The 25,422-nt window shown below is 34.0% G+C and overlaps 1 protein-coding gene across 1 annotated transcript; it reads left to right on the forward strand.

The window, feature by feature from the left end:
- The first annotated feature begins 125 nt into the window (after window positions 1–125).
- Window positions 126–24,541, forward strand: gfod1 (glucose-fructose oxidoreductase domain containing 1). The gene is made up of 4 exons (XM_052596174.1): window positions 126–444; window positions 518–890; window positions 17,379–21,457; window positions 23,005–24,541. The coding sequence occupies exons 2-3, from the start codon at window positions 638–640 to the stop codon at window positions 18,299–18,301; spliced, it is 1,176 nt and encodes a 391-aa protein (XP_052452134.1). The 5' UTR covers window positions 126–444; window positions 518–637; the 3' UTR covers window positions 18,302–21,457; window positions 23,005–24,541.
- Window positions 24,542–25,422: the final 881 nt, after the last annotated feature.

The raw sequence follows: 25,422 nt of genomic DNA on the forward strand, positions 1-25,422 counted from the left end.
TCTTCGGATTGGCCAGCGAACCCAGCGCCCACCCGCCGCCAGCCAATCAGATAGTCCTCTTTGTCGAACGTCACTCTGTGTAATTAATATTCAAACAGCAAGCCTTCGCTATAGTATGATGGGTGACTCCGGTTGTGAAGGGGTTAACGCGGAGGGCGGAACTCGGCACCGGCTACAGTAGATGATCGCAATATATTGATAGCGAGAGATACTGAGACGCTACAACGCTCGGAGGAACGTTTTGGAAATACTATTTGGATTTCATTTGCACCGTGACGCGCACGCATTAAGCTTCGCGTCTTTCTGGATGATAGAGAGGGAACGCGACGTGAGTGTGACGCGTCGCGCAGATTCCGAAGCGGATACAAATGCGTTTGTGAATGTATCGCGTGCACTCAAACCGGGGTCGCTTACAGATGCGCGGGCGCGGGTCTCAGTGCGCAGGTGAGTGATGATAATCATGATCGAGGAAGATGAATGCATCTCACCTCAATAATGAATAATGATTGATTTACAGAGGTTTTACACAGCTGGGAGGAACCCAAAGGCGCAATGCTCGTAGTTCACGCATCAGGGTTCGAACCCGCACCCGTCGGGTCACCCGCCTCCGGTGTGTGAGCATCCGCGCGCGACAGTCATGTTGCCCGGGGTGGGTGTGTTCGGCACCAGTCTGACCACCCGGGTCATCATCCCTCTGCTGAAGAGCGAGGGCTTCTCGGTGAAGGCGCTGTGGGGTCGCACGCAGGAGGAGGCGGAGGAGCTCGCGCGCGACATGAACGTGCCCTTCTACACCAACCGGATCGATGACGTGCTGCTGCATCCGGACGTGGATCTGGTGTGCATCAACCTGCCTCCGCCGCTCACGAGACAGATCGCCGTTAAGACTCTGGGTGAGTGGCACAAGTGTTCCTCTGACGGGTCTCGCGAAGCAGAGCGCGTGCCAGATCTTGTTTCTGTCAGGTTAGGTGTGGCTTTAACATATGACTGCAAAAACAGACTGATTGCTTCATCACACATTGCGTCATAATTGTGTTTCTTGCTCATGAAGAAACCCAGAATGCTGAAACTGACTGGACCCTAACATCTAATAACATCTGAGAGACATGCTACCTTAAATAAACCAATACATAGTTTTTCACCATTAGATTGCAAGCTTTTAAATAGCATTTTTTCATTCAGGATGAGGATGTAATAAGATTCTATAAAATCTAGATGTCAGAATCAGTGACTTATTAGGATCTTGCTTGTTTTTCCAAGACAGCAGTGAAATCAAATAGAGAGCGGATGAAGAATGCATTTCTTGCTTCTCAGATGTTTCTCCTGAGAAAAAGACAGAAGTCATGTGTTTCAGAAAACGTCTCAACAGTGTCAAAACCGTGCACAGATTTCAGAAGATCTCGATGTGAATATCTCATCAAATAATATTCATATCCACATTCATTTTAAAGCTCTTGTCTGGTTTGTGTGTTGCACTCTTCCAAAAAAAAATTACGCAGAAACGTTTGAGATGCATGCAATACTTCTAAGTTTTTCTCTATTCAATCTCCCGAGCTTTGAAAGAGCTGTGCATTATTATTTTGTAATATTTTACAGTGATCTGCTAGAGGTTGAGATGTGTTTTCTCTCATGTTTTGGTTCTGGAGTCTGTTGTCTAGTCAGTAGATGAGACGACAGACTGACGTTTGCAGGTGTCCGGTGACAGTCAGAAATAACCTGGGAGAATTATTCATCTCTGGGATCAGGAGCACGAGCCCAAAATAACCTCAGACAGTCTTTCTTCTGTCACGGGTTTCCATGCGCTCCGTGTTTATCTTGTGTTTATAAAGGCCTTGCTGTAGAGCCGATATAGATGCGCTTTCCATCATTTAATAGGCTGTGTTAGTGCTGGATTAGTTCACAGTCAAAGTTTACCCTGGTCAAGTTGTGAAATGTGTCAATAAAGGAGGTAAAAGCCCGAGTAAACGTGTACTTTAGAGCAAATATTTAAGTCCATGTGTTCAGCTAATCCGTTTAAAACACAAAAATTGATTTTTCTGGTCTTTTCTCATTAAGATAATGTTAAAGCAAGGACAGTGATTCAGAAAAGTCAATAGCGACAACCCAAAAAAAGTCGGGGAACTCAAAATTAATACTTGTTTCTCCTGATGAAATAATGAAGTCTTATGAAGAGAAATGATCAGCCAGTGCAAGAAACCGAAAATTATTTATTGATTATTACCTGTGGGCTAACCAAGAGCCTTACGATTCCTTACGATTCTTTTCTGTGAACTGATTCTTTCGAACTGGAGCACTGAGTTCGTTCATCATAGGATCAGATGTGCTCTGTTTCGGCTCATTCGGAGTCGGAGTGACTGTCAGGCGTCTGAAAGTGAGTTTTGATTGAGTAGCTTGTAGATCTGTGTTGCTCGAGCTTGTCCTGTCCGATTTGATGAGCAGGTTCAACTAGTTCACTAAAAAGAATCGGTTCAAAACAAAAGAATGATTCGTTCATGAACAGACATTGAGCCGGACTTTTTGCATCAGGAACTGCATTATGGGTAATAATGTTCTATATAATATTAAATTGCTTGCACATGCTGATCGTTTCGCTTCATAAGACCTCAATATATCATCAAGAGGATTCATTTTGTGTTCCCTGTGTGTGTGTTTTTGACTCTTAAAGTGCCGCTAGCTGCTAACTATTATTGTCTTGATCACCAAGGAATCACAGTTTGATTCAGAAACTGGTTTGAAAGCATTTGACCCGACATTGGGTGATTTTATATCATTATGAAAAAGGTTTTTTTTTTTTTTTTTGTGCATTTACTGGATTTTTACGTTTGTGATGGATTTCATAATTGTCAATTTCTTGAATTTGAGATTTAAACATCATTTGAAATGTGAATAAATCATCTCTCCATTGATGTGTGGTTTGTTAGGATAAGACAATATTTGACCGAGATACAACTATCTAGAATCTGAGGGTGCGAAAAAATCTAAATATTGAGAAAATCATCTTTTAAGTTGTTCAGATGAAGTTCTTAGCCATGCCTATTACTAATCAAACATTCAGTTTTGATATATTTACGATAGTAAATTTACAAAATGTCTTCATGGAACATGATCTTTACTTAATATCCTAATGATTTTTGGCATAAAAGAAAAATCAATAATTTTGACTCATACAGTACAATGATTTTTTTTTTGGCTGTTGCTACAAATATACGCCAGAGACTTCTGTGCTCCTAGGGTCACATTTAGTATTATTATACGTTTTTAATGATTTCATTTTATTGGATTTATTTTTCTATTTTTATTTTGATGACAATAAGACAATGAGTGATTGTGAGTTTGTGTTGGGTTTAGTTGGAGACCTCTTTTTCATCCTCCATTTTGGCTGTTGAATACTGTGCGATGCAGTCCTCTATCAGGTCCTCTCCTCCTCTCACTCTGATTTCACGTCTGTGCTGGCGCTCAGTGTTTCACGAGCAGTGGATTATGAAAGCAGAGCTCTAGAGGCTCGAGTGGAATACATTAGCATGTGTGTGTGTGTGTGTGTGTGTGTGTGTGTGTTACAGCAGTGTGTGTCACTCTCTACACTCAGTGTCTGTCCTCATTCTCACACTCACACTGAACAAACTAAATGTTTTCCTTAAGTACTTTATATTTCAGAGAAAGACTTTTATAACAATCTTGTTTATATATTTTATAATATATTTAATATTTGTAACAATATTTCATATAACAATAATTATATAATAATTAAATTATATAATACAAGACAATTATAATATAATAATTTTTTATATTTTTTATAATAATTATTATTCTTCGTTTTATATATATATATATATATATATATATATATTATTATTATTATTATTATTATTATTATTTTATAATCATATTGACATAGCATTGTGCATGCACAACAAACCTGCTGTTCTTTCTTTATTAAAAACAGATTTTAAATCAAATGCACACTTTTTACTGGAAAAAAATCCCATCCCAAAATCATGCATCCCTTATATTCATATTTATTAATTTAATTCATATAATATTGTAATCTAACATGCTAATATTGTGACTAATTGTGTTTTCTTATTGCATTTAAAATCTGGCTCCCCCTCAAAAATCATGCAGACTAATTTAAAAAACAAACTAAATAATTTTGCATTGGAAAAAAAGAGGAATATGAGTCTCCTTTATGATACCTTTGTTATTGCTCGCTAAGGTTTTATTTATATTAATTTCGTTTATTTATAATTGGACATGAATGAAAGTGAGGCTGTGAGGGATAGACACAATCTTGCATCAGAAATGCATTTTTCCACAAAGTCCCAGAAGGTTTGGTGTGTGAAACTGAAGCCTGACACTGAATGACTTCTGGAGAGACACACACATCTACTACGATCGGTCTCTCGCTCTTAACATGTAGTGTATAGTGAAGCATCCGCTCACAGACTCAGTGGAGTGTTTTCTGTGTTGTGATTGAGTCCTGCAGTGATGTGTGTGTCGTGAGCCGTGCTCCTGCGGTGTATTCACCGGCACAAACAGACGCTCGCTCTTCTTAGAGAACTGGAGGGAGTGTCTAAGAATAGAGCAGTTCCTTACGGAGTCCATGATGTTTTTTAAATGCTGTTTTTCTGGACTATTTTTATTTTTACATCTATTTCTAATATATCTGTTTATATCTATGTATGTCTATTGAAATATATACAATTTAACTATATATATATATATATATATATATATATATATATATATATATATATATTATATGAAATCCATTTGTCCCCTCAAAAATTTATTTTCTTTTGTTTTCTTTTCTTTTTTTTTAGATTTTAAGATTCCTGGCTTTTGTTTAAATGGTTAAGTAAAATTTTAGTACTCCAAAAACTTGGTAAAATAATCCTTTTTTCTTCTTTACATAACTAAAAAGCTAATCTAATCAACTGAATGAATGCAATTTTAATATAAATTTAATTTAAATGTAAAATTTTGTTGCAAATTTTACAATAAAAATGCAAAGTAAATAAATGTATACATATATCAAATTATATCAAAACTATTGCAGCCAAGAAATTAACAACATGCTTTAAAATCTTATAAAAAAAAAAAGATGTTGTTCTAAAATAACACTGGTGTTAATGCAGTAATTCAGTAAAAATGCAATAAATATGAACATTTAAAAAAATAACAGTCCCCTATGAAATGTTATTTATTTATTTGTTTTTTCTAGAAATCACGTGTTTACTGGATTCATGATTAAATGCAAATTTATTATCAAAAAGTATTTTTTATTAATATTTATTTTTAATTATTATTCTTACTTGAAGCACATTCTACTGTAATAGTAAGATATTTCTTCAACTTAAAGCAAGCTTGTTTTGACACTAGTTCATTTAGTGATTCAATACAGCCCTAATTTTCATTTAGTCATCCAAAGTTTGTGAATTCTAAGTTTATTCCAAAGTTGTTAGAAGTAAATGCGGGGCACTATGAATGTGTAGGTTTAGCCAGAGACGTCTAGTTCTCGTGCTTCTGCCTGAAAGATCTCAAATGACTGCTGTTTCTCCGTCTGAACACCTTATTAAAGCTCTTTCAGGCTCCTCACAGCATGGCTTCCTTCATATGGTCTGTATACGGTCTGAGTCGCCGGGACGGTCCTGTTCCCATGCTTCTGCTGAATATGGCCACTTGTTCGGGGAGACCCCGGCCCGCCGTGTAAGCTTCCCAGATCGCTATTAACATGCTAATGTCTGCTGGGAGAAATGCTCTGTGAGTCCTGTGAAATTCTCTTTGTTCGCTCCGATGAATCGCTTTCATCAGCTTTCTCTGCGCACTGACAAGTGAGCATTCCTGCGTGCATGTGGACAGAAGAGCCTCGCTCCTCATGAAGGGCAGATCTGTGTCTGAACTCACACTAGTGCACTGCAGCAGGTCTGATCTTCATCTCTGATGTTATTTTGAGTTTCGTCTGGGTTTTGTGCATTTGAGCTCGTGACACCTCGGTAAATAAAGGCCTTTTTACCTTGATATCGTATATAGTGTAAGATCGTAAGAGAATAATTTACCATGTTTTGCACTCTTGTTTCTGCAAACATTATCGTACAACTCATTGATGTTTTATGTTTATCTCTCTGTTCACGTGAGGTCAATTTGTTTTGTTTTTTTACATTTTAACTAAAACGAATACTATAAAATGCATTTCCATTACTTTTAATGAAATAAATGTTATCGGAAAAAACACTGTATGTAGTATTGTTTTAAGTTCATGTACTAAAATAACTAAAAAAAAAAAAAAAAGAAAAAACTTCATGCTTATTTTTTAAAAACATTTAAAATGGCAAAATGAACAAAACTTTAAAATTAAAATAAAAACAGAAAATATTAAATTAAAAATTAATTTTAAACATTAAGAAAAATGTAATTATCTCTAATATACTAAAATAATAATAATGCTATCTAGCAAAAATGCAATCATCTAAATAAAATAAAATATTGCATTTTTACTAGATTATTTCAAATTGAATTTCTTTTTTTTTTCAGCTAGTTTCCAAGGAAATATTCATATTTTTTTTATTTAGTTAGTGGAATAATAGCTTGTACTAAAAAAAATATATAATAAAATTAAATTTGGCAAAACACACAGTTAAGCTTTAACTAGAATTAAATTTGAAACAGAAAATATAAAATTGAAATGAATTCAAAATATTAAAAACCTTTAAGGTTATCTTAATTATACTAAAATAACACTGGTGTTGAAGGAATAGTCAAGTAAAAATTCAATAATATAAATAAAATATTTTACAAATGTAAACTTTTTTAATTGCTCATTTTGAATTAGTTTATGAACAAAAACAACAAAAAAATATGACTGAAATAAACAAAAATGAACAACAAAATTACTTAAACTAACTAAAATTAAATAAAAAAAGGATTCAAGTTATTAATAAAAATCTGTCATAGTATCTCAATATTAAAACAACGCTGATGTTAATTAAGTATTTTAATAACTGTGCAACATAAATATTATATAAGTGATGTTATATGCAAAGCTTGTTGATTTCAGGGCAAATAATGCCAGGTTTGATATACAGCGAAGCCACATGCGCTCTCACTTCCTGTGGTTTGTGACTACTTCCTGTCCTCTGCACTGGAGAAGGGTCTGCATGTGGGTGGACTTGTGATACCTTTCCTTAAGTGGTTAAAGTTGCTCTAACATTCTGGTGACATGGTGTGATGTCACAGGAAATGAGAAACAGGAAGTGTAATGTGAATAGCAGGCTTTCATGCTGTCATTGACCTAATAAGGCAAAGAGGTCAAACCGCATTCATGCCACAACCTCCGATAACAACATCCTTCCTGATCACTGCACCCCCTTTTATGGAAGTTGTGCAAAATGTGAAAAATTGTTGATATATATATATATATATATATATATATATGTGTGTGTGTGTGTGTGTGTGTGTGTGTGTGTGTGTGTGTGTGTGTGTGTGTATATGTCTAAGCACATTTTGCATACAGCAAAACTAGTGTGATAGTGTTATTTTGAATATACAGTGAATTAAACATTTCCAGACATGTCTGAAATACACCGTCTGGTTTTGCACCAAACATAGTCGTGCAAGAAACGTTCTGGTTGTTTTAGCAGAAAACTCTGCAATTAAGTTCAGTAATGAAGGTTTGACTCCTACAGACGGAGGAGTGTGTGTGTGTGTGTGCTGCTGAAGAAAACAAAGAGAACCGAACCCAAATTGAGCTGTCAATCAAATGGGCTGCTCGCCTTGACCTTTGACCTGCCGTGCTCAGATAAGGTGAAATTTCAGCCGGACTATGCAAACAGTCGTCTTTGCATACACTGAACACAGCAGTGATAGTCAAATACTGGTTTCTCATGTAGCGACTGACAGAGACTTCCAGGAATCAATAAACCAGCAACAGAGTATAAGAGAGTAAAGAAATATACTGCTGGTTAAAGTGACCCTGTTATGGGTAATGAAAGAGTCATATTTTGGTTTGAAAGTCTTTAACTACAGGTTGATATGCATGCAAGGCCAAAAAACACTTGTTGTCGTACAATATGCATTTTTTTTTACCTTACTTGCGCAGTGACTCTCAAATATTTTTTTTTACGATTAATTTTCTAAACTCCTAATTTGCGTGACTCTACTCTGCTCCGATTGGTCTGATTTCCATGTCATTATGCGTGTAATTTCTGATAAAGCAGTGTTTGTGAACGCAGTGCTGCTTTGTGTACAGTGTTACAGCGGAAACCGCTATTTTTACCGCTTCAAAAGTGACACCTAGTGGCAAAGAATTAATTTGCATGTTCATTGAGACCAATGCAGAAAGACGGACAAGTGGACGGGCAATATGCTAGTGATTCATATTGAGATCAACAAGAAACGGCTTGGGGTTCGATTTAAAACGACTCGTTTCAGTGATTCAGAGTCGACTTGTTCTTTTGAGAGACAATAACTTTATACACGGTGCACTTTCAAATTTAAAACTGTGCAGGTTGCTGTGTATATATATATATGTGTATGTGTGTGTGTGTGTGTGTGTGTGTGTGTGTGTATTTATTTATATATTTATTTATTATAATGCACTTAATTATGTGAATTAATTTAAGTATTTTTATTCATTTTATTTTAGTTTAAATATTAAAATTTAGTATAAACATTTATCATGCACTTATTTAGGTGTATATTTATAGCTTTTTAGTTACATGCTAATATTTTTAGTATATACTGTATATTATTACAATTTATTTAGCATAAATATATATGCATTTATAAATATTTGTATGTATATTTATAGCTTTTTTGTTAATTGTAATTAATGTTAATGTTTGTGTATGTGTCTTTACATATATATATATATATATATATATATATATATATATATATATATATATATATATATATATATATATATATAATATACACACACACACACACACACACACACAAACACATACAATATACAATATATAATATAATATGCAATATATAATGCATGTAAATGAATAAGATAATATTTCACACACGCACATGTATAAATGCATGACTATAGCTGCTGTAGATGAGCAGATGATGATTGCAGGTTCCTGTAGCAGCTCAGTGTGATGTATTCAGAGAGAAACACAGGATGACCTTTATCTGACTGACTGAGGATGTGTTTGGATTTAGAGTCGCCTGTCACTTTAAATTTCCTGGAGAACGTGTGAATGGTGGTTGCCGTGCGGAGTGTTGTGATTGGTTGCCATGGCAATGTTAGGCAGTTGCTAAGGTGTCTGGGATGCTTGTTTACAAGCTGTTTACTGAAAAGATCCAAAGATGTGATTCAGATCAGGATTCAGTCACGCAGCAGGTGAAGATCTCCAAAAACAGTTATGGTTCAGGAACAAGCAACAGAATCTGTCACGCCAGCAGTGAATGTGTTCACTCAGAGACTGCTCCATCACATCAGTGTGTGTGTGTGTGTGTGTGTGTGTGCGTGCGTGCGTGTGTGTGTGTGTGTCTGTGTGCATGTCGTAACGTGTGTGAGCAGGATAAGATGATCCAGATCTTCCCAGTGCTGCGTCATCATCTCAGCACAGACTGAGATTAGATTCCTGAGACGGATCCATTCATGAACACAAGATCCAGCCTGAGTCAACACCAACCCAGAACTCCAGCAGCTCACTTCATCACACATTATTATTATTATTATTATTATTGCAGTATATATATATATATATATATATATATATATATATATATATATATGTATATACATTTTCTATAAAATGAAAGGATAATAATAATAATAATAATAATAATAATATAAATAATAGTATACATGTTTGATATAAATTTGCTATAATTTTTTTTTTGAGTTTTATTTTTTGTTATTTATATATAATACAGTTATATAAAATATAATCTGATTATCATGATTTTTTAATAAAATAAAAGTATTTTTTTATTTATGCATTATTTTTAATAATATATATGTTTGTGTGTGTATGTGCATATATTCTTATATATATTTTGTATGTATATATATATACATGTGCGTGTGTGTGTGTGTGTGTGTGTGTGTGTGTGTGTGTCATCTTGAGTAAATCATACAAATGATAATGATTAATATTATAGTAAGCAAATAAATACATAAAATGTATAACAAATATAAAATATATATATATATGTGTGTGTGTGTGTGTGTGTTTGTGTATAGTGATAAAAAATTAAAATATCTATATACCCATACACACACACACACACGTTTATATATATAAATATTTATGATAATACAAATTATGATAATGATCAGTAAATAAATAAATATACATTTTATAAATATATTTAAATTATTTATTTATTTATTTACTGATCGTTATCATCATTTTTATTATTGATTGTACATACACATTGTGATTAATTTATGAATCCATATATTATACATTTTTATATAAGTCTAAATTTTTTACACAATCTACAATGACAGTGTGATTGAGCAGAAATGACTGGAGTGATGGAGCGTGTCCTGAAAGAGAAACCCCGGGACTCTGTTGTCCGCTTTATTATTCTGAGGCTCTTGGCTAATAATCACAATATTGAGGAATATACTGAGACAGGATAGAGAGAGACATTACATCACGACAAGAGGAGACCGAGTCCAATAACCGTCCGCCGGGACACAGTCTGCAGTAATGACCTCCTCAACACACCGCTGTCTTCCTCTGATGTGTTTGCTCATTGAGAGACGGATGGCTAATTGTGTCCGTGCATTTGCATGAATAACAATTACAAGCAGGACAGAATAACAGTGTGTTTGAGTGTCTTCTGACGGTGATTTCTGACGGTGATCTGCAGCGCCTCGTTGCTGTTGTTCTTCACTAAGTGTCATGTTTTTGTGTGTGGCTTTAATCAGATCTGGAGAACTGCTCCTCAGAGACTCTCCTGACAGCAGATCAATGCCCTTTGTTTCCCTTCTCTTCCCTTTCTTCAGTTTCGGACACTTTAAAGGGATTGTACGTTTGCACTTATATGTCACTGACTGGGCTTTCACTTGTAATCAACTGCATCTGAATGCACTTTAATACTAATTATACACTTATGCAAGATTTAATAGGACATATTATATCGACACAATAAGTTCAGCTATTTATTTGATTTATTTATATTATAAACATCATACATTGATTATTTATTTTTTTAATGTTATTTATTTGTTATAAATATAATTTTAGGATACATTTGTTTATTTATTTGGTATACATTTTATTTATTAATTATAGAAATTCCTGTTTATTTTTAAAATGTCTTCATTGACCCAAAAATAGCCATCTTCACTTTTAACATAAACACATTAGGCATCAAAGAAAGTCTCCAGTTTTCCAGTTATTTATTTATTCATAAGGTTATTATAAATATCATATTTAATTATTTATTATAATAATCAGAAATATTTTTAATTACATATATTTTATTTAAATATCTATATGTATTATATACATTTATTTATTATTATAAATATAAATGTAAATTATATAAATGTTGAGTTTTTTATCATAAACTATAAATGTAATTTATGATAAAAATACTGTATTTCATTAAAAACTCAAAATTTATATAAAGCTATTAGATATTAGCTATTTATGCATTTATTCTAAATGCCTATTATTTTTGTATTATATATAGAATTAATTTTAATTTTTTTTGTATTATTATTTATATTGTTATTAATGTATTTTAAATATCTGTTATGTTTTTTATTAAATATAGTACTTTTATATTTATTTATCTATTTGTTTTTCTTTATGAGGAAAATCAAGTCGTTATTTTTGCAATACAAATCTTTATTTTTAAATCGGCCGCATCAAGACAGTCCCCAGAAACTCAGATTTGTGCGGAGTGAAGTTGCTCTTTCTCATGCTAATGCTTCAGTCAGCACTAAACTCTTGTTCACCGGTGTGTGTTGTTGCACATCTATTCACGCAGCTAACTGGCAGGAACGGCTCTTTCTGGTTTCTCTCTGTGACTTCTGTCTTGTTTTGTGCTCAGTGTTTCTGGTGACTCAATAGCACACAGTTAGAAACTCCTGAAGAACACCTCAGTGCTGGACGTCTAGTTTAATCAAACAGTGCTGGTGTCTGTCCTCAAACACATCAACGAGAGCAAGTTTCACAAGCTCTTTAAAAGCCAAAACGGCTCTCGATTCGTCCCTGAATATAAACACAGTCACATGATCTCCTGAAACAGTAGCTTGTTGTTTTGCGGTGATGTTTGTTTCATGTTTTTGAGATGATCAGATTTGGATGATGACAGTGCTGCTTGATTATTTTCATTTTATATAATAGATTTTTAACAATAATAAAAAAAATAGGATTTTATGCAAAATATGTTAATTAAATTTTTCTAAATTTTCTTGATTTATTTTGGTGTGATTTTAGTATTATTTATGTACTGTTATACTGTTTCTTAATATTTTGAATTCGTTTCGAGTTTTTTTGTTGTTTATTTTTATTTTTTTGTCATTTTCTTATACGCTTTTGTTTTTATCATCTTTAATATTTTTATTAAAATTTTAGTTTTAGTAAATTTTCCTGCGTCAACTATGAATTTATATGATCACTTTCATTTATCATCATTTTAGTTTTTATATAGATGTATTTAATTTTATTTCAATTAACAAAAACATTTTTATAGTTTTTATGTGTTTCTTAATATTTTGAATTAGCTTTTAGGTTATTTTTTGTAATTTATTTTACTTTCAGTCATTTTCTTACACGCTTTAATATTTAATTTAATTGTAGTTATTTTTATTTAAATTTTAGTTTTATTAAATTTAGTACTTCAGTTTAGTTTGAATTTATATGATCTTTTAAATTAATCTATTATTTTAGTTTTTATATTATAAATGTATGTAGTTTTATTTAAATTAAACATTTTAATAGTTTTTATGTAAATATTATAATCACTATAGATATTTAATATTTAGATGGTGTATTTTATGTATTTTCAAATGATGTAGAACAATATATGATACATTTTCTATATGATTTCCTACAGTACGATACTGTATGAAGTGTATTATTGTGTGTTTGAATATTGTGTGTTGGAGCGTTGAGATGCTCGCTGTGATTAATGTGTGTGTGTGTGTGTGTGTGTGTGTGTGTGTGGTGTCTCGGATCGCTGCCATACAGATGCAGCTGTATCCTATCACACACACACACACACACACACACACACTGCATGCTCTCTCATTCATGGCTTGAGACGCAGTGGAAATGTGAGATCAGCTGGACCTGTTTTACTGGCTCTGGTTTGGATGTGTGTTAAAGCCTGAGGTGAAAGGTCAGGTGGAAACCCCATCGCAGACACACACATTCACACATTCACACGTCTCACTCTGTTTGTGTTTCCTGGAAATGTCGTTCTCGTTCCATACAGTAATAAGACTGCATTATCATCATCAGTGTACAGTCACAGCTTTTATCTAGAAAACTCGTTATATAAACGAACATTTCCTGATGACCTGAGACACTGCTCGTCATTCAAGACAGTAGACACCGACTGATAATTCATGCTTTAATGCCATGCAAATATAAACATTTGGCTTTCTGCGCTGTTTTAAACATTGATCATTTAAAAGTGAAAAATATGTCAGTAACATTATCCAGATGCTTTCTAGGAGAAGGCTTTATGAAGTGCATTGCTGTCAACATTAAATTTTCAATTAAAACACAATTTATTTATTTTTTAATTCAAAGTAAAGATATATGTACTAATATAATAATGCAATCAAAATTCAATGTCTTTATATCTAGAAGGTAGTATGTTTTATATTTGGTGATTCTGAGATAACCCTGTATGCTTGATTGGTTCATTTTTATTCTATTTCATTTTATTTGTAAATTCTGAATAAAAGAAGAAGAAAAAAGCAGCATTTTATGTAAAATAGACGTTTGTTTGATATTCAAAAATGTCTATATAGTTATATATATATATATATATAGAGAGAGAGAGAGAGAGAGAGAGAGAGAAAGAGAGAGAAAAAAATAAAATAGATCTATTATTTAATTCAAAAGCAACAATTTTATTGAAAGAACTTTGCAAAATTCTGATGCAAAAATATTAATATTTTGTATATTTTATAAAACTAAGAAATATATATTTCAAAGTTTTAATAAAACCTTTGCTAAATATATATACATGTGTGTGTGTGTGTTTGTGCAGGTGTGTGTGTGTTCATATGTATGTGTGTGTGTGTGTGTGTGTGTGTGCGTGCATGTGTCTACGTGTGTGTGTGTGTGTGTTTGTGGTAAGTAATCTGGGCCTGCAGAAAGCTCTTTATTGTTAAAGGCTGAACTAAATATGTTGTACAGAACCGATCTGATACAGTAAACCTCAACATGCTTTTGGAAAATATGTATCTTTTGACAACAGCATTCAAAGCCCATTTTACTTTCCTTCTGCGTCATATTTCAGACTGAAACAAAATCTTCCAGCAGAAAAAAATAGGATAGATACAGGTGACGTCAAGCCACAAAGAAAAGTCATTACTGAGGGGATTTTGATGAAGTGTTTTACAGATGGACATTTGTTTTCTTTGGATCAGACGTGCACTGATGAATTATTCAGAGAAGAGCTGGAGCGTGCATTTAGAAACGCAAATGGGGTCAGTTTAGATTTGATGTGGACTGAACCTGAACAGATCATGTCTCTGGGGTTTTCCGGCTGAACTAGTGCTGTTTATTTATCTGGTCATCCGTGTGTCTCATCCTGAGCTGATCTCTCAGTGACAGAGCGCTATCTGGAGGATGGGAGTGTTCAGTAATTATCTCCTCTCCAATCAATGGAGACGAGCGTTTATGAACTCAGCAGTGAAGCAGAACGAGTAATGTAACTATGGTTGGTTTTCCAAGACATTTTGAACATTGTTGCTGTCAGTATTGATGAAATATATCAACGCTATGTGGCTCGCTGAAATTTTATTAATATTGTAATTGTGACAAATTAGTTATGTCATCATTGTCCGGGGAAGGGTTAATACAGTGTATCGTGTCATAGAGTTAATTTAGTTATTTTAGTTGCAAAGAAAAAATAAATAATAAAAACATACATATTTTAATATTTATATATATATATTTTTTTCTTCTTGTATTTTATCAAAAGAAAAGAAAAATATTTCCCTTTTAGTGTTAATCAAAAGCAATTTTTAAACATGTTTCCATTACACTTGTAAAATTCTGTTGCTAAAAATATTGTGATTTTTATTTTATTTTAGAAATATATATAAATATAAAAAAGAATATATATATATATATATATATATATATATATATATATATATATATATACATCTTTCTGCATTACTTATATATATAAGTAATGCAGAAAGATTTAAATGACCTAATATTATCCAATGATAACTATATTTTTAATTTATTCTTATTTATATTTTATATTATATATAGTTCATATTTATAATTATTATTTAATATAATTTTTACACTGAAAAAAAAAAGTGTTTTATCCAATTAAAAAAAAATAGGGTAATGATTCACATTTAGAAAAATAAATATTTTGCCCTTTAGCAGTTATTTTCATTGACTCAAGTTAAAACATATAGATGTGAATCACTATCCTAATTTTATTTTTAATTGGATGAATGAAACAGTTTTTTCTATTTGCTTATAAAGTCAAATTATCTTGTTTTAAAGATATTTTATCTGGAAAACAAGACAAAGTATGTACATTTGTCGATCACTAGCGATCTCTTGTTATTCTTCTGTTAAAGCTGGTGCTAGTATTCATCATATGGAGATGTGATACAGATCACAGTGCTCTGAGTCTGAGAGAGATCATGCTGTGTGTCTTTGAAGTCACAGTCTCTGTATAATTCATGACTGGAGATCAACCACAGTCCCACACATCCACAAACCAGAGCGTTTGTGCTCACTTTCATGCTTTCTGAGCTAAGATATTATAATCCTGTATATGCGTTTGCATTGGCAGCTTTTATTGTGATTTTTCAGATGTTTGTGGTTCGTGTTCCCTAGAGAGGAAGAAATGGCAAAGTCTTAGTATCCTCACACTAATGAACTCTTCTTCTCTCTCTCTCACTCACTCGTTCTCTTATAATCAGAACTGAGTCAGGTTTAGGGGGAGGGGCTTAAGAATAAGAGGGATTGATGACATCATCTGAAATGGAAGGTCGTTTTAGAGGCGTGGCAGATTGTTATATTTTAATGGAAGACGAGCATTTCTCTGAGGAATATCATCATGCACTGATCAGTCATTCACAGAAAGCCTGTTTTGATTTCATGTTGACTGGCTGAGTGTTTCTGAATGGTGTCTGCTGTTGAGTTATTTTAGTAATGGGTCGCTGGATTGATTTTCTGACTCGGATCTAGCCGCCCAGAGCTAAAGGAAGGTCTTTTTCTGCTGTAAACCTGAGAAAAATGCTGTTCGTCAGACCGTGAACTTCACTACTGATCATTCAGCATCACATATTATTTTATTTATTTTAGAAATTAATACTTTTATTCAGCAAGGATGCATTAAACTGATCGAAAGTGTCAGTAAAGACATTTATAATGTTAGAAAATATTCCATGCTGTTCTTTTGTACTCTCTGTTCATCAAAGAATCCTGGAAAATAAAATGCACCACGGTTTCCATAAAAATCTGCATATTACAATGATTGGAAGGCTTAAGACTGGAGTAATGATGCTAAAAATTAAGATTTGATCACTAAAATAAATTAAATTTTAGCAGATGTTTACATAGAAAACATTGTGATAATATTTCACAATATTACTGTATTTACTGTGGATATTTTATTAAATGAATGCAACCTTGGTGAGCAGAACATATGTTTTTATTCATTTTCAAAAAGTCTAAAATGTATTTATTATTTAAAATATTTATTTTAATTCAGTTGACTCTAAAATCTAAATACCCAAACCTCTCTGTAAAATATATTTCATTGTTTTGAAACAAAGTCTGAAATGCATATTGGGCAAAGTTTGCCATCTTTTGGTATTTATAGGTACTACAATGAAAGGAAACATGCAGTTAGATTGTGTTCCTTATTAAAAAACAAACAAACAAACAAACAAACAAAAAAAAAACAACTAAATAATTCTCACAAAAAAATAAAATAATTATCTCGTAAATTTAACAAATAATTACCAAGAAACAGTAACACATAGACCAGCTAAAATGGTATTTTCTCCTAAAGCATATTCAAATAATCTATGTTTTGTTTACATTTTGAGTATATTTCTCAATTAGTATATTTCAGTCCATTATGTCCTGTTTGTGTTATTTTTTTTAGGTGTGTTTTGTATTGTTTTGAAATCATCTACACGTCTAACGTTCTCTCATTCCCGTTTCTAGGAATTGGCAAAAACGTGATCTGTGACCGGACGGCGACGCCGCTCGATGCTTTCCACATGATGTCGGCGGCCCAGTACTACCCGAAGCTGCTGAGCATCATGGGTAATGTGCTGCGTTTCCTCCCCGCCTTCGTCCGGATGAAGGAGCTGCTGGAGGAGGGTTACGCGGGCGAGCTCCTGGTCTGCGAGGCGCAGGTTCACGGCGGGAGTCTCCTCGGGAAGAAGTACAACTGGAGCTGTGATGACCTGATGGGGGGCGGCGGGCTGCATTCGGTCGGGAGCTACATCATCGACCTGCTCACGTTTCTAACGGGTCGGCGTGCGGCGAAGGTGCACGGCTTCCTCAAGACGTTCGTCAAGCAGACGGATCACATCCGTGGGATCCGACAGATCACCAGCGACGACTTCTGCACCTTTCAGATGGTGCTTGAAGGAGGCGCGTGCTGCACGGTCACGCTCAATTTTAACGTCCCGGGGGAGTTTCGGCAGGAGGTTGTGGTGGTCGGTACGTCTGGAAGGTTGACGGTTTGCGGGACGGATTTGTACGGACAGAAAAACGATGGTGGAAAAGGACAGGAGCTGCTTTTAAAGGACAACACGGCTGTCGGGAACGCGTCTTTACCGGACAAAGCGTTCCGGGACATCCCGTCTCCGTATCTCACCGGCACCATCTGCATGGTTCAAGCCGTACGGCAGGCGTTTCAGGATCAAGACGACCGGCGAACGTGGGACGGACGGCCGCTGACGATGGCCGCCACTTTTGAGGACTGCCTTTACGCGCTTTGCGTCGTGGACACGATCAAAAAGTCCAATCAGTGCGGCGAGTGGCAGAACATCGAGGTGATGACGGAGGAACCGGAAATCAGTCCTGCGTACCTGATCAGCGAGGCAATGCGGCGCAGCCGGATGTCACTGTACTGCTAACATAGGGCTGGATGATATTGAGAACAATTATATCACGATATATCGCTTAATTTCGGTTGATATGATATAGATTCCTTTCCCTTGACTTCCTTTCATGCACATGCAAATGCATCAGAATGGAAATGCATGCCTGTGCAAAAAGTTTTGCATTTCGCTTTGCAATTCAAAGATCAAGCAATCCACATGCTTTTAGTCTAGTGCGACTCTGGCTATTACTCCGATATTGATTTTAACAATTAAACATAATGTTAAATTAAATTAAAACGAAGACAGTCGGTTTCCTACAAATATACAGATACGTTTTAACCACATTGTGAAGCAATGTATATGAAACACTGGAAATGTATATCGGAAATGGTTAAAATTCATATCACCGTTATTGAAGTAATATATCGCGGTATATATTGTTCTTAAATTATAGTCCAGCCTTATGAGCGAGCGTGCATCCTTGCATTTTGAGATTAATGCATTCGAAGCATTTGGAAAACTGGAGAAGTACATGCAACTGAAGGAAATATGCGTTTGTGCCTCTTGCACGGAGTTTGGCTTGTGTTTCAATGCGTTAAAACATCGGCTGCTGGGAGTTTTTGTGTCAAGTTTGCAATAAATCTGCTTTCGGATGAACCGACAGCCACGCTTTGCTGAAATGCCTTTGTACTTGTGACATGTTTGTAGTTAGTGCAAAGAACAAACATGCAGTTTGACTTTGGTTTGCAAGACTTTTTTTCAACGTTGTCTATCTGTGCAACCCAGACAAGGTGCAGCATCTGTCAGCATGTGTTTGCATGCTAGCGTTAGCATAGCGAACATAGACTTCTGCATCAAACAATGCCTGCAAATGCATGAAATCTCGCACCGTAACCAACAGGATTTTGCTATGTATTATGAGATCAATCCGGACAAAAACAAAGATGTTTCTGCTTTGTTCGTACTGTTATATTTAAAATCCCAATGTTTGTGTGTTTTAACTGGTATCTTGATTGTTATGGCTGTACCTGTGGCTTTTACAGTCCTTTGTTTTTTTCACCTGAAAGATTTTTAATAGTAAATCTCCCAAATATGAAATTGCAAACATCACATTAACTGTCAGTGGTTCTCAACTGGTTTTGCTCAATCATGCATACATCACGTGGTGACCCAAAAGTGCACAAAAATCTCCTTCAAATCAAACACTTAAATGATATTATACACTACAGGTCAAAAGTTTTGAGCAAGTTTTTATACTTTTAAGACCTGTTATTAATAATTGAGCACCAATAATAATTGAGCAATAATAATAATGAGTTTAGAATGATTTCTGAAGGATCATACTGACAATTCAACTTTGAATTACAGGAATAAATTACATATTACAATATTTTTAAATAGAAATTGATTATTTGAAATTGTAATAATATTTCACAATATTAATGTTTTTATTGAATTTTTTATGAAATAAATGCAGCTTTGGTGAGCAGAAGAGACAAACAACATTTCAAAATCTAGATTATTTCAGGATATAATATTGATATTTTATAGATTAAACCTGAGCATGAGCTGTTTAGCTCCAAATACATGCAAAGGTATTAACATTAGACTTAACAGGAAACCACATTTGTAAATGTTCAAATAATAATAAAAAAATTTTTTTAATGTCACCTGAGGTTTTTACTTTATTTAGTTCTTTTGGTATCAAACAACCTTTATATGTCTAATTTAATTCTCTTCTACCAAATGACAGATTAATTGGTTGAAATAGAGTAGAGTTTGATTGGACGAATGAAAGAAAGATACATTTTCCTTTTAAAGCCTGTTTGACTTTTATAGTTGCATTTGGTTTCTTATTTCCCCTTCGAAACAGTAAGTTGAGAACCACTGCTCGAGACTGTTGCAGAAGAGCGTTGCACTTCTATGAGGGCTAGTAAATGCATTTTTAAGACTGAAAAAACATAAACCAAAATGCTTCAGACACGCTAAAGGTGCTAGAAACGTTTCAGTCTGAAGATATATTGGTGTATATCTACATAATTCATATTTGAATGCAGTTGTCACTACTGAAACTTTGCAGTGTGTGTGGCTGGAGACTCCAGTTATCAAGAGTAGGAAATGACGATTAATGTACAGAAAACATTTTAAAATCAGATTTTTGAGTCTGTATGTTTTGCTAATCTTATATGTCGACTAGGATCTGTTCGCTGTATGCATGCACTGAAGACCGGTGTGTTGACGATCGTCCATCACTGTGCAACTTCTCACTGCGTCACGACGGCTTTATATCAGCCTCGTGACGAAAGACTGAGTCCAATCATGTGGCTGTGTTTTATGCGTATTTTATGCTGCTTGGAGAAACACCTGCTGTAATTTACTGGAAACATGCTCTGTGTAGTTTATAAATGGTATTTATTTCTTAGTGTTTCATATCAAATCAGGAAGTGTGTGTACTGTGAGACAGGAAATAGAGGCCTTTGCTTGTGCATTTTTTACAGGAAGTGTGATAGAGTCACAGTTTAAAAGTCCCAAACTAAACCTGCCCTGGCTTCCCTCACAAACGTGACGCCAACCAACACTTGGTCAAGATAATCTTGAAGGAAAAATCATCTCTGTTGGACTAGAGAATATTTAGCATCGTTTCCTCTCAGAAGCATATTAATAAGGCTGCTAGAGTTAATATTTCTGCTAACAAGAGACATAAGCTGAACATTTTGACTGAGCTATTACATGCTCGATCATAATGGAATGTAATTTATTTGAGGAGGCAGATCTTTTACATTTATATTAACAAGCCAAAACTCAAATTCTAGCTTTAAACTGCTGCAATCATCTGGTTTCAGGCTTTTGTTGTTGTTGTTGTTTAATATTTTGCAGAAGGTAAATTAATGTAGTGATAAAGCCACATGGATTCATGCTAGCATTATGAGAGTCGCTATGGACAGAGGAGGAGGAGGTTAAAAACTTTGAAGGTTGTAATTTCATAATTTTGATAATTATGACATGAAATTAACATAGTATAGGCTACACTGTATGGAAGCCCAATTCTGCCATAAAAGAAAAAAAACATACTTAAAAAAAAGTGTCAAAAAGTTTAAATCGTGAGATATAAAAATGAGATAATAATTCTGAAGTCAAAATTGACATATCAGATTATGGCAAAAAATGTTTATACTTTTGAGATAATAGGTAGGGCTGCAACTAACGATTATTTTGATAATCGATTAATCTGTCGATTATTTTTACGATTAATCGATTAATCGGTTTATGTACTTATATTTTAGTTTTTTCCATTTTTTCCCCAAGGAAATTATTAATAAAGGGTCTTTATCATTCAGCATAGATTTTTAAGAGATTTTAACCAATTTGCATTGTCATATCCTCATCAAAAATATACCTGGAGTTGTTTTATTATGTTAGTAATCCTTTGTCGAACTCTTCTGCAATCAAAACACTGACCCATACTCTAGCAAAATTCACAAGGAGATTTCAAATATTGTTGTCACCATGGCAGTCCTTAGAGCTCCTAAAGTAGTTTAACATCCCAAACAAAGGAATCTTTGAGAACATATTTTCACGAAGTATAAGGATAAAACAGAATAAAATTGCAGTGCATTGTATTTTATTATTTACTGGGAAAAAGCTTTATAGCTTATGCTGTGAAATTGTAAACAATCCTTCGAAAAAAAAGTGCCAATGGCATGAAACCTGAATGGAACTCACAATTTAAAGTAAAATCCATCAGAAGGTTGTGCAGAAAAAAAAAAAAAAAATTGGGACACACACAAAAAACCTGCTGTGTGAAAAAGAGCAGTGAATACTTAGAAAAGAAGTGCATTTTAAATATACTCAAACATTTACCTCTCTCATTCAGTCATAATTAGGCTGCAAGTCTGAATTATGAACTGGTAAACGACAAACTGATCACATAACATGTTTGTAAAGCTTTAAATGTTAACTGTTAAAAAGCAATGTTATCAGCTTTTACGACTAAACATTTGCAAACAACCTTGTACTGGAGAATCTGCACAAATAAAATTCTTAGGGGCCGTTCACATATCGCACCTAAAAACGCGTGGAAAACGCTAGTCGCGCCGCTTTCTCCTTCTTTCCAAAGCGCTCGGGCAGAAGCGCCCCTGAGGCGTCTGCCTTTGCTAAGCAACCATGACGTGCTCTCTCCATGACGTGCCCTCTCCATGAAGACCCGGAAATTTCAGCAAAGGATAAATGGATGCGGTGTGGACGCGCCTGGAAAAACGGGCGCATCGCACCGCGTGCATGTCGCGACCGCGTCGCTTCCATTATGAGAGTGCATACTGCGCGCCTACATAGGAAATAACGAACTTGAGCACGCAAAAGACACGATATGTGAACGGCCCCTTAAACAGTTCAGTAGTGCAGAGTTTACAGGTTACTCTTCATTTTGAAGGCTCAAAGTAAAGTACTCCCACTTCCCGCTGAATGCTGCAGAGACGCTGTTCGGAAAGCACGTGACATAAAACGAGGCCAGCTATTGGCTATTCGCTACTTCACCTGCTGTACTGGCTGAGTAAAACCTCCGGTGGCTCATTACTGCCACACTTTGGTCACCGCAGATTTGAAATATGCACGAAATGAGCCGCTTATGGCAAATAAAATTTATTTAGCGACGAATCGATTACTAAATTAGTTGACAACTATTTTAATAATCGATTTTAATCGATTAAATCGATTCGTTGTTTCAGCTCTAATAATAGGTCATTATGATCATTATGAAGTCTAAATTATTACAGAGCCCAATTATGAGATAACGTCAAAATTATGACATTAAAAAGTCTTTGAAATTTCATTAAAATTTCATTGAAATTTCATTAAAATGTCAATGTTTTTATCCTTTTTTATCTCATATTTTGACATTTTGTCATAACGCTGTCCATTTATGTCTTACTTTAGAATTAGTATTTCATAATTTAGAATTATGTCAATTTGATGATATCATAATTTAAACTTTTTTTGTCATAACTATGATTATCTCATACATTAGACTTATGTCATTTTGGATTTTCTTAATAGTTCAAGTCACCTATCTCATAATTTCGACTATGTGTCCTAATTATGACTTTGTATCTCAATTTTTACTTTTTTGTTCATAATTAGGACGTTTTGTCTCATAATTTTGACTGTGATGACTGTCTATTTGTCATACTTTACACTTAGTAAAGTTTACTACCTTAAATTCGTATCTCATACTTTAGAGTTAATATAATTTTAGAATTTTTTGTCATAGATTTCTTATTTTGGATTTTTGTCATAATAATTAATTCTTATCTCGTTATTTTGACTTTAAATTAGTGTCATAATTTTAGATTTTCTTTTCTCATAATTTGACAATCTTGAATTGTTTCATAATTTTGAAACTTTATCTCATAATTGACCTTTTTATGTATACGTTTTAAATTTTTCCCAACTTTAAAAAAATATAATGTAAATGAAATGGCCTTCCACAAATTTTCACTCAGACCTCCAGAGATGATTCTTCTATAATGTGAGACACCAATGCTGTAATATAAATAAGGCTTGATTTGTATTATTTTTAAACATTTAGAATGGATATGTTGTTGTTACTTCACTGACAGCGATATAAATCTGTTTCTGTCCGAGACTCAAACTTCAGTGAGTCTGTTGGGAGTCTGCAGATATGAGAGGGATGTTTGGTCGTCTTCGAAGTTGTTCATCCCTGATTTAACATGAACACACTGGAGTCAAATTCTGACTACTGTAAACATTAACAAACGTTCCTGTTTGTGAACAAAACTCATTCATAATTAATCTGCAAACTTGTGGACATCTGGAAAAGTTTCAATGTAAGACTGCGCTTGTTCTCTGTGTTTGTGAATATGTACTGTATACTGTTCCTGCTGGGCAGCATGTGCAAACACACACGTGTGTGTGTGATGGAGACTGATTAAAAATAGGATTCAGCAGAAAAAAAAGCCTGTTTGGGTCTGTTATGGTCATATATGTTCACATTTAGTGCCACTTACCATCAGTTTTGAAGTGTGTCTTATGTCGCAACATTTAATTCCCTGCTAAATCTTGTTTGGTTTCAGCTTTTTGTGCTGTACTTTGTTTGAAGTCAATTTTGGTGGTTTTAAAGTGTGGAAGAACATATCATTTTTATAGAAGTCGTTTACATGCTCTAAAGTGATGGCAACATTGCAACAATGCACATTGTTTTATACTTGCAATATTTCAGAGCACATTCAGACATGCAAATACATTTTTATACTGTTATCTTCTGGAAATACTAGATATTTGTAATTTTATATTGCTGCTTTTGAATGATTTTGACAGTAATCAACTTAGCCATTTTTTATTCTTAAGTCATTACATTTCAATATATTAGGAGCCTTTTGCTAATGTTTCTTGTAATATTTGTTAAATGTTAACCAATGTGCACATGCTTAATAAAAGCAATAATTATCCGGTTACAAGGACCATACAGATGTTTTCTAATATTTTAGTGAATTTCTACTCTATAACATTATTGTAAAAGTTGTGAACTACACCTCAGACTTTTGTATTTAGTCAACAATTGTCCGTTGACTAAATACTGAGTATTTAAGTAAAGCTTGCCAGAACGTTAGCCAAAGTTAACAGGGAACACTCTCACAACTTTTACAATAATGTTATATAATAAATGTTATATAAATGTTAGGAAAAACATTCTTAAAGTAATAATTATGGAACTTTCTCATAATGTTCAAAAAACATGATTTGAATTTTCTTATGTTATTTGTACTTGAAAGATCTCAATTATATTTTTTGTAATCTTTAAATAATGCTTTAATCACAAAAAAAGCGAATAACTTAATAACTAATTTCTTAAAAACCAAAAATGTATTTTGATACAAAAAGTGTTAAGCTCTAAAATAAGGTCTCAGGTTACAAATGTAACCACGGTTCCCAGAGTAGGGAACGAGACACTGCGTCCTCTAGGAGTCGCTATGGGGAACACCTCATCGTGACCCGTGTCTAAAGCATACACTGAAAAAACACCAACAAGTTGTATAAAATTTTGGCAGTTTGCTGGTTAACACAATGCCAAGGAGGTAAGACATCAGGAATTGTTGCTGCCATCAATCTGGGAAGAGTAATACGGCCATTTCCAAACA

Source organism: Carassius gibelio, chromosome B24, assembly GCF_023724105.1.
Source record: "Carassius gibelio isolate Cgi1373 ecotype wild population from Czech Republic chromosome B24, carGib1.2-hapl.c, whole genome shotgun sequence".
NCBI classification, from domain to species: domain Eukaryota; kingdom Metazoa; phylum Chordata; class Actinopteri; order Cypriniformes; family Cyprinidae; genus Carassius; species Carassius gibelio.